The sequence below is a fragment of the Cherax quadricarinatus genome, chromosome 22 (assembly GCF_038502225.1).
Source record: "Cherax quadricarinatus isolate ZL_2023a chromosome 22, ASM3850222v1, whole genome shotgun sequence".
NCBI classification, from domain to species: Eukaryota; Metazoa; Arthropoda; class Malacostraca; order Decapoda; family Parastacidae; genus Cherax; species Cherax quadricarinatus.
In genome coordinates, this window is record NC_091313.1 from 32,603,626 (window position 1) to 32,619,878 (window position 16,253).

General features: G+C 40.9%; 1 protein-coding gene across 1 annotated transcript in view; it reads right to left on the minus strand.

Annotated features, from left to right (window-relative positions):
- LOC128689735 (carbonic anhydrase-related protein 10-like) overlaps positions 1–16,253 on the minus strand; it is a 380,908-nt gene that overhangs the window by 18,556 nt on the left and 346,099 nt on the right. Inside the window, exons 8-9 of the mRNA XM_070087647.1 lie at positions 12,604–12,630; positions 1,012–1,019 (exon numbers count right to left, since the gene is read on the minus strand). Of these exons, the coding sequence (XP_069943748.1) occupies positions 1,012–1,019; positions 12,604–12,630 (35 nt within the window). The remainder of the gene's footprint in view (positions 1–1,011; positions 1,020–12,603; positions 12,631–16,253) is intronic.

Here is a 16,253-nt window from a genome sequence, read left to right on the forward strand (position 1 = left end):
TAAGAGAATGGATAAGCCCCCCAGGAAATGTCAGACGGCAGAGATTGCTTCCCACTGACGACTAATCCTGACCAATACTGAATTAGAGACAGTTGGCTAAGTTGCTGGAAGCTGTATATACGCCATCGGTGAATTGGACGACTTGGATAAGTTACGCGAAGCTCTATATATACGCTTGTGGTGAATCAGAGATGGTAGGGAATCAGAGGTTGTGGTGAATCAGAGGTGGTGGTGAATCAGAGGTGGTGGTGAATCAGAGGTGGTGGTGAATCAGAGGTGGTGGTGAATCAGAGGTGGCGGTGAATCAGAGATGGTGGTGAATCAGAGGTAGTGGTGAATCAGAAGTGGTGGTGAATCAGAGGTGGTGGTGAATCAGAAGTGGTGGTGAATCAGAGGTGGTGGTGAATCAGAGGTGGTGGTGAATCAGAGGTGGTGGTGAATCAGAGGTGGTGGTGAATCAGAGGTGGTGGTGAATCAGAGGTGGTGGTGAATCAGAGGTGGTGGTGAATCAGAGGTGGCGGTGAACCAGAGGTGGCGGTGAATCAGAGATGGTGGTGAATCAGAGGTAGTGGTGAATCAGAAGTGGTGGTGAATCAGAGGTGGTGGTGAATCAGAAGTGGTGGTGGTGAATCAAAGATGGTGGTGAATCAGAGGTGGTGGTGAATCAAAGATGGTGGTAAATCAGAGGTGGTGGCGAATCAAAGATGGTGGTAAATCAGAGGAGGTGGTGAATCAAAGATGGTGGTAAATCAGAGGTGGTGGTGAATCAGAAGTGGTGGTGAATCAGAGGTGGTAGTGAATCGGAGATGCTGGTGAATTAGAGGTGGTGGTGAATCAAAGGTGGTGGTGAATCAGAGGTGGTGGTAAATCAGAAGTGGTAGTGAATCAGAGGTGGTGGTGAATCAGAGGTGGTGGTAAATCAGAAGTGGTAGTGAATCAGAGGTGGTGGTGAATCAGAGGTGGTGGTAAATCAGAAGTGGTAGTGAATCAGAGGTGGTGGTGAATCAGAACAAGCTGGGCTTGTAACTTCAAAATGGGTCAGTGATCATGTAGCGATTACCTGACGGAGTATCGAGCCTTCACTACTCTTTCAGCTGAATGACCAACATGAAAGGCAGTACAACGCTTTTGGCTATGATTTCTTTTCTCCTTCAAATTGCTCCCCAGCCGACCAGTCAAGAGCGACGGGTGACTGACTGACTCAGCTGACCAGTCAAGAGCGACGAGTGACTGACTCAGCTGACCAGTCAAGAGCGACGGGTGACTGACTGACTCAGCTGACCAGTCAAGAGCGACGAGTGACTGACTCAGCTGACCAGTCAAGAGCGCCGGGTGACTGACTCAGCTGACCAGTCAAGAGCGACGGGTGACTGACTCAGCCGACCAGTCAAGAACGACGGGTAACTGACTGACTCAGCCGACCAGTCAAGAGCGACGGGTGAGGTACTGACTCAGCTGACCAGTCAAGAACGACGTGTGACTGACTGACTCAGCCGACCAGTCAAGAACGACGGGTAACTGACTGACTCAGCCGACCAGTCAAGAACGACGGGTAACTGACTGACTCAGCCAACCAGTCAAGAGCGATGGGTGAGCTACTGACTCAGCTGACCAGTCAAGAACGACGTGTGACTGACTGACTCAGCCGACCAGTCAAGAACGACGGGTGACTGACTGACTAAGCCGACCAGTCAAGAACGACGGGTGACTGACTGACTCAGCCGACCAGTCAAGAACGACGGGTGACTGACTGACTAAGCCGACCAGTCAAGAACGACGGGTGACTGACTGACTCAGCTGACTAGTCAAGAACGACGTGTGACTGACTGACTAAGCCGACCAGTCAAGAACGACGGGTGACTGACTGACTCAGCTGACCAGTCAAGAGCGACGGGTGACTGAATCGGTGACTGAATCAACCACAGAACACCTTCAGCTATGCTGATGGTGTTCTGTGTTCAGAGTGGTAGCTATGGCAGCATAACTATGCTATACATCACTCTGATATATATGCCCTAAACTGATATGTTTCTGTTAACTTTTTCTCTGATATCTACTTGAATAGGACAGTAAGAAATTTATTAAATTTATTATATTTTCCTTTACTCTTCACTCTCCTATGTCTGAGTCTTCTAACTTTCTTCTATTTATATCTTCTAACTCTCCTCCATCGGTATCTTTAAAATTTATGTATTTTTTTCTAAACTGTCTCTGTGATAGTTGGATACTTGCTTTTTCTGTAGAATTTTATATTTATGTATCTCTGACTCTATGTATGAACTGGTCTCTGTTTTGAAATGTGTCAGCTGGTCTTGCTATCACCATCTCCTTGGAAATAAGTCACTTGGTCCGACTTTTTTGGCCCACACTACGTAATTTACAAACACGTTACTATGAAAAAATAGCACAGTGAAAATAGGATATAAAAACCTAAGTGCTTTCATGTGCTTGCAGACACATCTTCAGAGGAATGTGTGAAAGAACATTCATAAGCGCTTAGGTTTTATTTCCCATTTTTCGCTGAGGTATTTTTTTGGTATTTGCAATCACTCGTTTTAGTGTGATTTCTTCCATATGTTACTATGTATGATAATTTCTATAACTGTATTGATGTGTATCTGTATCTGAATAAACTGACTCCCTCTCTCTATTTTCCTCCCTCACTCTCTCACTCCCTCTCTTCCTCCCTCACTATCTCACGTTCTCGATTTCTTTTCGTCCCACTCGTTAGAGATAATGCAAAGCACACGTGTTTGTGTATTATTCCGCGAATGAGTGTTGAGTGCAGCGTCGCCCCGCGGGTGCTAACTTCACAAACACTCAGGTGTATAGCACCTGAGTGCCGAGTCTCCATGTAATGACGTACCTGATTCAAATTTAATCTCCAGGGTCGAATACATTGAGATATGAGGCGATTATTTTCAGGTTAGAGGGGAGAAAGGGAAGGAAGAGGAGGGAAAGGGAGGAAAATAGAGGGGAAGAGAGGGGAGGGAGGTAAGGGAAGTTGGGGAGGGAACGTGAGGAGAGAAGTAGATAAAGATGTCAAAAGAATTAAGGAGGAAGGTATCGTTGGCGATTACTTTTGCTTATACCCTTGGATGTTGTTTTCCCACCTGCGTAATATGTTTACGTATTTGCGTATAGCGTGTTTGCTTATAGGCGTGATTGCGAATCAGGGCGTTTGGGTGCTTTCGTACCAGCGTATTTCCGTTGACAAACTTGGTAATTGTGAAGTGTTGTGGAGGTGATATTGGAGAGAGAGAGAGAGAGAGAGAGAGAGAGAGAGAGAGAGAGATCATTTATCCCCCGGATGACTCGAGTATGGAACACATTCGTACAGCATTATGATGTCAACGAGATACAGTCAGTTGATCAGATGAAAATGCTGGCCCACAGATGGCTCCAACTTCCTCCTGTTCCCTACTTGTATGTTTCATGACAATAAAATGCTTTTAAATGAGGTGATGTAGGTAACAGCTCTTAGCTTGTCAGTAAAGTTAGGAATCCTTACTCTGTAAATAGCTTGTCAGATAGAGATAGATAGAGAGATAGATAGATAGATAGATAGAGAGAGAGAGAGAGAGAGAGAGAGAGAGAGAGAGAGAGAGAGAGAGAGAGAGAGAGAGAGAGAGAGAGAGAGAGAGAGGAGAGCTAGGGAATGAGAAAGAGATAGAGAATTAGTGAAGCACTGAGTGAGAAAGTATGGGAGGAGGAAGAGAGCGGGAACCAAAGAGAAAGAGAAGAGCCAGTAAGGAAAAGAGTGAGGGAGCGAGAAAGAGACTCAGAATAAACTCAGTTGAAGGGAAATGAAAGATAAATAGAGACGGAAGGGAGAGGGAGAGAAGGCGAGGAATGCTGGAGAGGGGGAGAGAAAGCTAGGAATGTTGGAAAGAGAGAGAGAGAGAGAGAGAGAGAGAGAGAGAGAGAGAGAGAGAGAAAGCGAAGAAAGTTGGAGAGAGGAAGAGAAAGCGAGGAATGTTGTAAATAATAAATTTAAAAAGACCAAGTATAGGAACACATTTACAGAGTAATAATAAAAATAAACACCAAGATAAATAAATGTTATATAAGAGGAACATTTAAACATTAATCAGTAGAGATGTGAAGAACAAAAGTGACGAGATTTTTAAACTTCGATTAAACTTTTACAGAAGAATTATGAACAAATCTGAAGAGTTTTACTGCGTAATTATCTGAAGTGTAGCTCAGTTTTTACGAGACATAATTACTGTCAAGAGACCAGAAATGGGATATATATATGTATATATATTTGTATATATATTGTTATATATATATATATATATATATATATATATATATATATATATATATATATATATATATATATATATATATATATATATATATATATATATATATATATATATATCGTGCCGAATAGGCAGAACTTGTGATCTTGGCTTAAATAGCAACGCTAATCTTGCCATATAGGACAAGTGAAAATTTGTGTATGGAATAATTTCGCCAAAATCATTCTGAACCTAACGAAAAAAATATATTTGATTGTGTTTGTTTAGTACTAAATTATTATAAACGTATTTTAAATATATTTGGTTGGGTTATGCTAAAATAAATTGCTCTTGTTGTAATAAGGTTAGGTAAGTTTTCTAAGATTCTTTTGGTGCAAAATTAAAATTTTTTACATTAACATTAATGAAAAAAATATATCTTTAAACGTATAACAGAAAATTTCAGAAAGGACATAATTTTAAATGAGTTCTTGCTAATTGACCAGTTTTACATATTCGGCACGACATATATATATATAATATATATATATATATATATATATATATATATATATATATATATATATATATATATATATATATATATATATATATATATATATATATATATATCTTTTCATTAATTCTTTCCTAATCTTAATATAGTCAGTCTTCGTTGAGATCGACTACGACATCTTTTAAAGATGAGCTAAAATTATTATATGAGAGCGACTTCATTCTCTCAATTAGTGTGGCATTTAAAAACAGAAGAATTAAAATTAGCATAACAGAAGTTTATATTAGGTGCTGCATAATTAGCTAATTTTTGACCTTATAGTTCATAGGGAATTGACTATGACGAGACAATTTAATTACGACTGAGGGAGAATATGCAAATAGTTGTGAGTGTGAGAGGTGAAGTGGGTGTATTCGTCGTGATAAACTAATGGGTGTCGAGCCTTAGCTCTTGGTCCCGTCTGTTAATTTACTACCACCGGTGTTACTGGTTCCCAGCTACTTATGTTTTAGTATATTTATGCTTGCTTCCCCTGCTTCAAGAAACTTGTCTCTTATTTTATTTATTTTAAAATAGTGAGTGAATTCCTAAGATCTTTGTGGCTCATCTGAGTGTGCTCACCTACGTGTGCTTGAGGGGTGACTAGTCTCAGACTCTGGCCTCGCATCTTATCTGCAGTTTGGGTAAATTTCCGGCATGTTCGGCGCTGTCATGACTACGACTGAAATTATTTATGGATTCCGCCTTCATTACATATTCATCCTGGTCCATCCACTTCCTTGTTATCATAAGACTCAAGTAGTTTGTGACTTCTTTGTGGCTCATATGAATATTTATTTTAATTTTCCTTAGTTCTCGCCTTTCAAACAGTCATTCCCCATCTACCCTCACGAGGCCCAGAAGAATTTCGTACGCCCTTCTACTTCAGACCCTTTAATCGTAAATCCCTGACTATTTCTCTGACTTTCTAGACATGATCAGGTGGTCACTATTGCGGCTGCTGCCAGGGACGACAGCCCTTCAATTCTCTGAAGGTCTCTCGAATCTCCATTCCTTCAAATAACTCATACGACCTTCAGGACGGGCATGATCAGGTGTGAGCTCCATTCTGATGCTGTATGTTCTACTGTCAGGTTGGCATAAGATGGTTAAAGGTTCTAATGAAGCCTTTGTGAGGATTCTCAGGGATTGTATTAGTCTCACCTCTTGTTAAATGCTCGGGAGTATGTTTAATCTGTGTGTGTGTTTGCTTACCTATTTGTGGTTGCAGGGGTCGAATCACAGCTCCTGGCCCCGCCTCTTTTCTGGTTGCTACTAATGGCTACTAGGCCGCTAATACTGAGTGTGTGTGTGTGTGTGTGTACTCACTAAGTTGTAGTTGCAGGAGTCTAGTCATACTACGTGTGTGTGTGTGTGTGTGTGTGTGTGTGTGTGTGTGTGTGTGCAGCGGCATCAAACGTAACACAAACATCAACACAGCAGCTACTGCCAACACACAACACAAACATCAGCACAGCAGATGCTGCCAACACTTAACACAAACATCAACACAGCAGCTGCCGTCAACACACAACACAAACATCAACACAGCAGCTGCCGTCAACACACAACACAAACATCAACACAGCAGCTGCCGTCAACACACAACACAAACATCAACACAGCAGCTGCCGTCAACACACAACACAAACATCAACACAGCAGCTGCCGTCAACACACAAAATGCCAATTAAGGGGTAGCAAAATATTGGAGGATGACTTGGATTGAGAGTTAAGGAAAACAAACAGAGTCATGTGGTTGTTGGGGGAGAGAGTGAAGCACAAGGAATAGCGAGGTGTGATAACGTGAGTAGCGAGGTGTGATAACGTGAGTAGCGAGGTGTGATAACGTGAGTAGCGAGGTGTGATAACGTGAGTAGCGAGGTGTGATAACGTGAGTAGCGAGGTGTGATAACGTGAGTAGCGAGGTGTGATAACGTGAGTAGCGAGGTGTGATAACGTGAGTAGCGAGGTGTGATAACGTGAGTAGCGGGCTGTGATAACGTGAGTAGCGGGCTGTGATAACGCGAGTAGCGGGCTGTGATAACGCGAGTAGCGGGCTGTGATAACGCGAGTAGCGAGCTGTGATAACGTGAGTAGCGGGCTGTGATAACGTGAGTAGCGAGGTGTGATAACGTAAGTAGCGGGCTGTGATAACGCGAGTAGCGGGCTGTGATAACGCGAGTAGCGGGCTGTGATAACGCGAGTAGCGGGCTGTGATAACGCGAGTAGCGAGGTGTGATAACGTGAGTAGCGAGGTGTGATAACGTGAGTAGCGAGCTGTGATAACGTGAGTAGCGGGCTGTGATAACGTGAGTAGCGAGCTGTGATAACGCGAGTAGCGAGGTGTGATAACGTGAGTAGCGAGGTGTGATAACGTGAGTAGCGAGGTGTGATAACGAGAGTAGCGAGGTGTGATAACGTGAGTAGCGAGGTATGATAACGTGAGTAGCGAGGTGTGATAACGTGAGTAGCGAGGTGTGATAACGTGAGTAGCGGGCTGTGATAACGCGAGTAGTGAGGTGTGATAACGTGAGTAGCGGGCAGTGATAACGCGAGTAGCGGGCTGTGATAACGCGAGTAGCGAGGTGTGATAACGTGACTAGCGAGGTGTGATAACGTGAGTAGCGGGCTGTGATAACGCGAGTAGCGAGGTGTGATAACGTGAGTAGCGAGCTGTGATAACGTGAGTAGTAGTGAGATGTGATAACGTGAGTAGCGAGGTGTGATAACGTGAGTACCGGGCTGTGATAACGCGAGTAGCGGGCTGTGATAACGTGAGTAGCGAGCTGTGATAACGCGAGTAGCGAGGTGTGATAACGTGAGTAGCGAGGTGTGATAACGTGAGTAGCGAGGTGTGATAACGTGAGTAGTGAGGTGTGATAACGCGAGTAGTGAGGTGTGATAACGTGAGTAGCGAGGTGTGATAACGTGAGTAGCGAGCTGTGATAACGCGAGTAGGGAGCTGTGATAACGTGAGTAGCGAGCTGTGATAACGCGAGTAGCGAGCTGTGATAACGCGAGTAGCGAGCTGTGATAACGCGAGTAGGGAGCTGTGATAACGTGAGTAGCGAGCTGTGATAACGTGAGTAGCGAGCTGTGATAGCGTGAGTAGCGAGCTGTGATAACGTGAGTAGCGAGCTGTGATAACGTGAGTAGCGAGCTGTGATAACGTGAGTAGCGAGCTGTGATAACGCGAGTAGCGAGCTGTGATAACGTGAGTAGCGAGCTGTGATAACGCGAGTAGCGAGCTGTGATAACGCGAGTAGCGAGCTGTGATAACGCGAGTAGCGAGCTGTGACAACGTGAGTAGCGAGCTGTGATAACGTGAGTAGCAAGCTGTGATAACGTGAGTAGCGAGCTGTGATAACGCGAGTAGCGAGCTGTGATAACGTGAGTAGCGAGCTGTGATAACGCGAGTAGCGAGCTGTGATAACGCGAGTAGCGAGCTGTGATAACGCGAGTAGCGAGCTGTGATAACGTGAGTAGTGAGGTGTGATAACGTGAGTAGCGAGCTGTGATAACGCGAGTAGCGAGCTGTTATAACGCGAGTAGCGAGCTGTGATAACGCGAGTAGCGGGCTGTGATAACGTGAGTAGCGGGCTGTGATAACGCGAGTAGCGGGCTGTGATAACGTGAGTAGCGAGCTGTGATAACGCGAGTAGCGGCCTGTGATAACGCGAGTAGCGGGCTGTGATAACGTGAGTAGCGAGCTGTGATAACGCGAGTAGCGGGCTGTGATAACGCGAGTAGCGAGCTGTGATAACGCGAGTAGCGGGCTGTGATAACGCGAGTAGCGGGCTGTGATAACGCGAGTAGCGGGCTGTGATAACGCGAGTAGCGGGCTGTGATAACGCGAGTAGCGGGCTGTGATAACGCGAGTAGCGGGCTGTGATAACGCGAGTAGCGGGCTGTGATAACGCGAGTAGCGGGCTGTGATAACGCGAGTAGCGGGCTGTGATAACGCGAGTAGCGGGCTGTGATAACGCGAGTAGCGGGCTGTGATAACGCGAGTAGCGAGCTGTGATAACGCGAGTAGCGGGCTGTGATAACGCGAGTAGCGGGCTGTGATAACGCGAGTAGCGGGCTGTGATAACGCGAGTAGCGGGCTGTGATAACGCGAGAAGCGGGCTGTGATAACGCGAGTAGCGGGCTGTGATAACGCGAGTAGCGGGCTGTGATAACGCGAGTAGCGGGCTGTGATAACGCGAGTAGCGGGCTGTGATAACGCGAGTAGCGAGCTGTGATAACGCGAGTAGCGGGCTGTGATAACGCGAGTAGCGGGCTGTGATAACGCGAGTAGCAAGCTGTGATAAAAGGAACTATCGATTTTGCCCAACGAATATTTACAAAAGATCTGAATATTTCTTGAAGTGATTATTTCATATAGAAGTGTGTGTGTGTGTGTGTGTGTGTGTGTGTGTGTGTGTGTGTGTGTGTGTGTGTGTGTGTGTGTGTGTGTGTGTGTACTCACCTAATTGTGGTTGCATGGGTCGAGACTCAGTCCCTGGCCCCGCCTCTTCACTGATCGCTACTAGGTCCTCTCTCTCTCTCTCTCTCTCTCTCTGCTTCCTGAGATTTGTCATACCTCGTCTTAAAGCTATGTATGGTTCCTGCCTCCACTACATCACTGGCTAGGCTATTCCACTTCCTGACGACTCTGTGACTGAAGAAATACTTTCTAACATCCCTGTGACTCGTCTGCGTCTTCAGCTTCCAACTGTGACCCTTTGTTTCTGTGTCCCCTTTCTGGAACAACCTGTCTCTGTCCACCTTATCTATTCCACGTAGTATTTTGTATGTCGTTATCATGTCTCCCTTGGCCCTCCTGTCTTCCAGTGTCGTCAGTCCGATTTCCCTCAACATTCTTCGTAGGAGATACCCCTGAGTTCCGTAACTAGCCTTGTTGCAAACCCTTGTACTTTCTCTAATTTCTTGACGTCCTTGTGTGCGTGTGTGTGTGTGTGTGTGTGTGTGTGTGTGTGTGTGTGTGTGTGTGTGTGTGTGTGTGTGTGTGTGTGTGTGTGTGTGTATGTGTGTGATTAGCTATTTGTATACGCATATTTATAGTTTCACTTCGTAGCTTTTCTTCTTATCTTGCATGAATAAATTCAGAAATTCCCAGTATTTTTAGCTGGCACTATTTCTTCTCCGATTTCGTTTTCAAGATATCAGACACTCTTTTTTTGTGTGAAAAAATGTTTTCCGATATCTCTTCTACACAGATTTTTACGCCCTTGATATTAAAATAGTCACACTGCCGCCTGGATATTCACCCTCGATTGCCGGCGCACTCACCTCACTTTGAGGTCAGGGGGTCGATCCCCGGCACGGGTGGAAACATTAGAACGTGTTTCCTTAAGACATCTGCTGTCCATGTTCACCGAGCAGTAAAATAGTTACCTGGGTGTTAGTTGACTGGTGTGGGTCGCATACTGGGACAAAATTATCCTAATTTGTCCGAAATACTCTGCATAACAAAGGGCTTTCTATATAGTAGTAAGTCATTGATGTCAGCTAGGCCTGTATACCTTGTACATATATCTGTAGAAATTAATAATAATAATAATAATTATTATTATTAATGTTATTATTATTGTTAACATATAAATATTAAATCTGAGTATAACTCTGACACTAGAACAGTCATTTTGACAACTCAGTATTCACCCTGACACCAGAATATTCACAATGACATACGAATATTCACTCTGACACCAGAATATTCACCCTGACACCAGAATATTTACCCTGACACTTAAATATTGACCTTAATACAAAACTGCAAAATTTGTCATGTGACACACTTGACAATTTATGTGCCTCAATATGAGCCAAAACAGTTAATGTAGCATTAGTAATGCGCCACTAAATCATCATTATCTAGGTGATACTGGCATATATCACCTACTATGATACATGCCACTATGCTATAACATGTCCGAGGTAACCTTATACGGCTTGCATTCACCCTTTTGACGTAAATATGATTTATAATGTTAAACTCACGTGAACATAAAAGGGACGTGAATTGGTGTGAAGAGCCAGTTTAATTATTCTACGGGCTATGCTAAAAAAAACTCTTACATAGAAATTATTTAGCTAACATAAAATATGTAATCTGAATTATACGTAAGGTAATATGTTATGTCTTAACCGTGTATAGTCTTTGTGTTGGTTTATGATATAATTAAAATACGACACAATCTTAGTGTTTGTGAGAATCTTCGTACTCAGAGAAGTCAGTCAGTTGTGTGTCATTTATTATACCTCTTTCTCTCTCTCTCTCTCTCTCTCTCTCTCTCTCTCTCTCTCTCTCTCTCTCTCTCTCTCTCTCTCTCTCTCTCTCTCTCTCTTCCTTCACAATGCCCAACAGTCAGTCCAACTTTCCTGAAGAGAGACGTCATCATATAGCTTTAAGTTAAGTTAGAAACTCTGATATCATTAAATCTTAGGAGTTCATTGAACTGTCGTGAAACACGCAGTTTTATTTATTAATATATTTTAATTAATATTTTTTACAGCGTTTTCACTTAAAAAATGAGTTTGTTTCTTTGATTAGATACCTTAATTATTACCTTAATTAGATACCAGACCTGCAGCACCATACCCACCACCAAACATACCAATGTATATAAATTTTGGCCATAAAACCAAGACTATATAAATTCTTACTACTCTCCTTGCCAGCAATTTGGAATATTATGAGGAAAGTTTTAATAACGCCATATAATAGTGAGGTTTTATTTTTTTTTAATATTCCCATTAAGAACGAAGGGGAAGGTACCTTGATGCTGGTGCGGGGCTCTTGATCAAAGGATTGGTGGCTTCCCTCTCCTGCTTTGGATCAAACCTGATTGCTACAATTCCCTCTGTGTCCTCCAGCTTTTCTAGTTCTTCACCATGAATAATAATATTATTCTTTTAAGGTCGACAATACACGTTTCCCGTCCAAAGATCATCTTCACATAACGTGGCAAAAATAATGAGAGAAAGCAACAAGAATAATAATCTATTGCAAAAGATTACACAAAGAATTCACTCTTAGTTGAAGGACGATATATAACACCGACAAGTATGCTAATTAAACACATGTGTAGTATATATATATATATATATATATATATATATATATATATATATATATATATATATATATATATATATATATATATACATACATATATATATATATATATATATATATATATATATATATATATATATAATTATTATATATATATATATATATATATATATATATATATATATATATATATATATATATAATTATATATATATAATTATATATATATATATATATATATATATATATATATATATATATATATATAAATATATGTATATAATATATATATGTATATATATATATATATATATATATATATATATATATATATATATATATATATATATATATATATATATATATATATATATATATATATATATATATATATATATATATATAATATATATATAATTACGTTTCAGTAACAGGATCTCACATACAAACGATACGTCTCAAAAATATCTAAGTACTACACAGGAATCTTATTAACAGATTAACTTCTGGTTTGCCTTACAATCTTGCCAACCAAATTGGTGAAGAGGCACGCACAGTTTGCAGACACATTGTTATGACACAGAGGAAAAGGATCTATACAATGGTATCATCACGCACTACCTGTTTCCACAGATATAAAGCTAATTGAAAAATCAGTATGATTATTCGTCACTCTGGATGGTGCCTACCAAGTTCGTAGACTCGTAGACTATAGATCCCAGGAATGAACCAAGTTGCTCCCTGAATGTTTACTGTCATGTGGACTATTTACGCCAGCGTGCGTGCATGTTCCTGCAACTTTGACTGTACTGACTAATATTTATAATGTCTTGACCAATATTTATCATGTACTGAACAATATTTATCATGTACTGGAAAATATTTAATGCATATTCATCAATTTAATAGCATTTCAGCAAATATATATCTCGTACTGATCAATGTTTATCATGTAGCGAAAAATACTTATGGTGTGGTTCCCAATAGACATCACTTCCTGAGCAATTCTTATCATTTTAAGGCCTTAAACGTCAACCAGTAATTTATCACTCATTTTTTAACTACTCCATATTAACAAATGTGTCAGTGACGTGTTGCAATCCTAAGAAAAGATTATAAATGAGAAATCAGAAACGTTAAATCCTGTGCAAAATTAAGAAAATCTCAAAGTTCCCTGAAGCTTATAGTTTTCATTCAGTCAATGATGGTATCAAGTTTCTTGCATGTCAGCCTCGCGTTTTCTCTTATCCGCAATATACTTTCTTGGCGAAGCATATTTATTCATATATCCTGCGTATAATAGTAAAAAATGGTGCATATATTCTTGTGGAAGTCATTCTTGAGAATATATGTTTAAACACGAGTTATAGTGAAAATATGAGTTTGTGGTGTTGGAAATGAGGCAGAGTTGGCATGCAGTGTAGGGCTGAGGGATTATTATTATTATTATTATTATTATTATTATTATTATTATTATTATTATTATTATTATTATTATTATTATTATTACTACTACTACTACTACTGCTGTTGTTGTCATTATTATTGTTGTTGATGTTACTACTGTTATTGTGCAATAATACTTATAATACAAATTTATTATTATATTTATTATTACTATTGTTATTACTATTAAGACACCAGCCGTCTCCTACTGAGGTAGGGTGACCCAAAAAAGAACCCCTCTCGCCCTGTTGCCTGGTGGCTAAAGCTCTCGCTTCACACGGCGACATCTGGGTTCGAGTCCCAGCGAGGGTAGAAACATTGGGCATGTTTATTTACACCGGCTGTCTATGTTCCAAATCAGTAAAATGGGCACCTGGGTGTTAGTTGACTGGCGTGAGTCGCCTCCTGGAACAAGGATCTAATTTCCCGAAATGCTCTACATAACAAGGGGCTTTCTATATGGTAGTGTGTCACTGATGTCAGCTAGGCCTGTATACCATATACGTACATGTATTTGTAGTAAATAAAAACACTATTATTATTATTATTATTATTATTATTATTATTATTATTATTATTATTATTATTATTATTATTATTATTATTATTATTGTCTTGCCAGAGGCACGCCGATACTATAGTTAGGATAACACTCCAATCTGCAAATATCCCCACCCCTCCTTCAGAGTGCAGACACTGTACTCTCCGCCTCCAGGACTCAAGTCCGGTTAACCAGTTTTCCTGAATCGCTTCATGAATGTTATCTTGCATGCACTCCAACATCACGTCAGATCATAAAAACCACTTGCCTCTACTAACTCCTAAAACGTTCACACACACACCTGTTGAATGTCCAAGCCCCTCGCATACAAAACTTTCCCTTACCCCCTTCAACCTTTCTTAGGAAGACCCCCACCCCACCTTCCCTCTATTACAGATTTATACACCAAGTCATCCTAATTTGCTTTATCCTCTTTAAAGTGTAAACCACCTCAACAGCCCCTTCTCAGCCCTCTGGATAATTCGCTGCATAATATTTACACCACACATTGCACTTACACACGACATCACTGCCTCCAGCCGCAACCTAGCTGCAACATTCACAACACATGCTTCACACCCATATAAGAGCGTTGTTACCACTATACTCTCACACATTACTGTTTTTGTATTCATGGATAATGTTCTTTGTCTCCACACATACCTGAGTGTACCAACCAACTATTTTTTCCTCGTCAGTTTTCTGGTTCACCTCGTTTTTAATATTATATTTATTTTCAATATTATTATTATTATTATTATTATTATTATTATTATTATTATTATTATTATTATTATTATTATTATTATATTCTTATTAACTTTAATGTTGAAGATGTTGTCGTTCGTGTTGCTGTCGTTCTTCTTTTTCTTTATTTGTCTTACTCCTCTTTTTCCATTTCTTTCATCTTCTCTCTCTATTTCTTTCTCTTCTTTTTCTTCTTCTTCTTCTTCTTCTTCTTCTTCTTCTTCTTCTTCTTCTTCTTCTTCTTCTTCTTCTTCTTCTTCTTCTTCTTCTTTTTCTTCTTCTTCTTCTCCTTCTTCTTTTTCTTCTTCTTCTCTTCATATCTTTCCTACTTTTCTTTTCTCGTAGTCCTCCTCTTGGTTCTCTTGCAAACTGTGAGGCTGGACAACACAGATCATCAATAAAAGTTTTATATTCTGTCACTTTTTGTGATGCCTGTATCCCAGTGCCGGTGACTGGCACTGCCAGGGAGGCTTCTTGGTTAGAAAGAGCGAGAGAGAGAGAGAGAGAGAGAGAGAGAGAGAGAGAGAGAGAGAGAGAGAGAGAGAGAGAGAGAGAGAGAGAGAGAGAGAGGGAGGGAGAGTTCTGAACGTGAGCAGGAGAAAAGTTAAAGAGAACGATTTGGTTAAGAAATTCCAAAGGTCAGGGGATAGAGTGCATATCACTGGAGGTGGGTTGTAGGGCTAACATGCTGCTGGTCTTTCCCTAGCCACGGCGTAGCAACCTACTCCCTATCCAACACCTAGCCAGAGAAAAAAAAGGTCTTACAGATGAAGGTTCCACACAGGCATTTTCTGGTTTAGATTTTTATACTACTACTACTAATATTATATATATAACTGGGGCTAGATCCTCAGGGAATAGGATCCTCGATTAATAATAATAATAATAATAACAATAACAAATAATAATAACAATAATAATAATAATAATAATAATAGTCTTTATTCCTTCAAATACATGATACAACTTATACAGATTAGTATGATCCTCATGCAATATTATCGTCAGGCAATAGGATGGTGAGGCAGCAGCTCAGTGTAAACAGCTCACAAGATCCCAGAATGAGACAAACGAGCGGTCCTGGACGATATAACAAGTTACTGCTGACAGTCCAGCTGCCGACTCATTATTTCGGAGTATATGGCTGATGACCTCCTCAGATATTTCATTAATTTCCATCATATATCGCTCCAGTACACCTTGGGCTCCTGAATCTCATGACTCCAATTGGTGATAAATTAAAGGATATTCCTTTTAGTCGAATAAATAGCAGTCATTTCCGCTGGGAAATATACTAATTGCTTGTTAATGACTGCTTGCAATGACGGCGGACACTGCTGGTCCCAGAGCCGAGGTCTCAGAGCTTAGGACATTAAGCTTCTTGCTTACGCTGAAAACCCCAAATGTAGGAGGTAGAAAGAGAGACAGATAGACAGAGAGAGATAGAGAGAGAGAGAGAGAGAGAGAGAGAGAGAGAGAGAGAGAGAGAGAGAGAGAGAGAGAGAGAGAGAGAGAGAGAGAGAGAGAGAGAGAGAGAGAGAGAGAGAGAGAGAGAGAGAGAGAGAGAGAGAGAGAGAGAGAGAGAGAGAGAGAGAGAGAGGTTGGTGGTGGGCAGAGTCCGAGGGG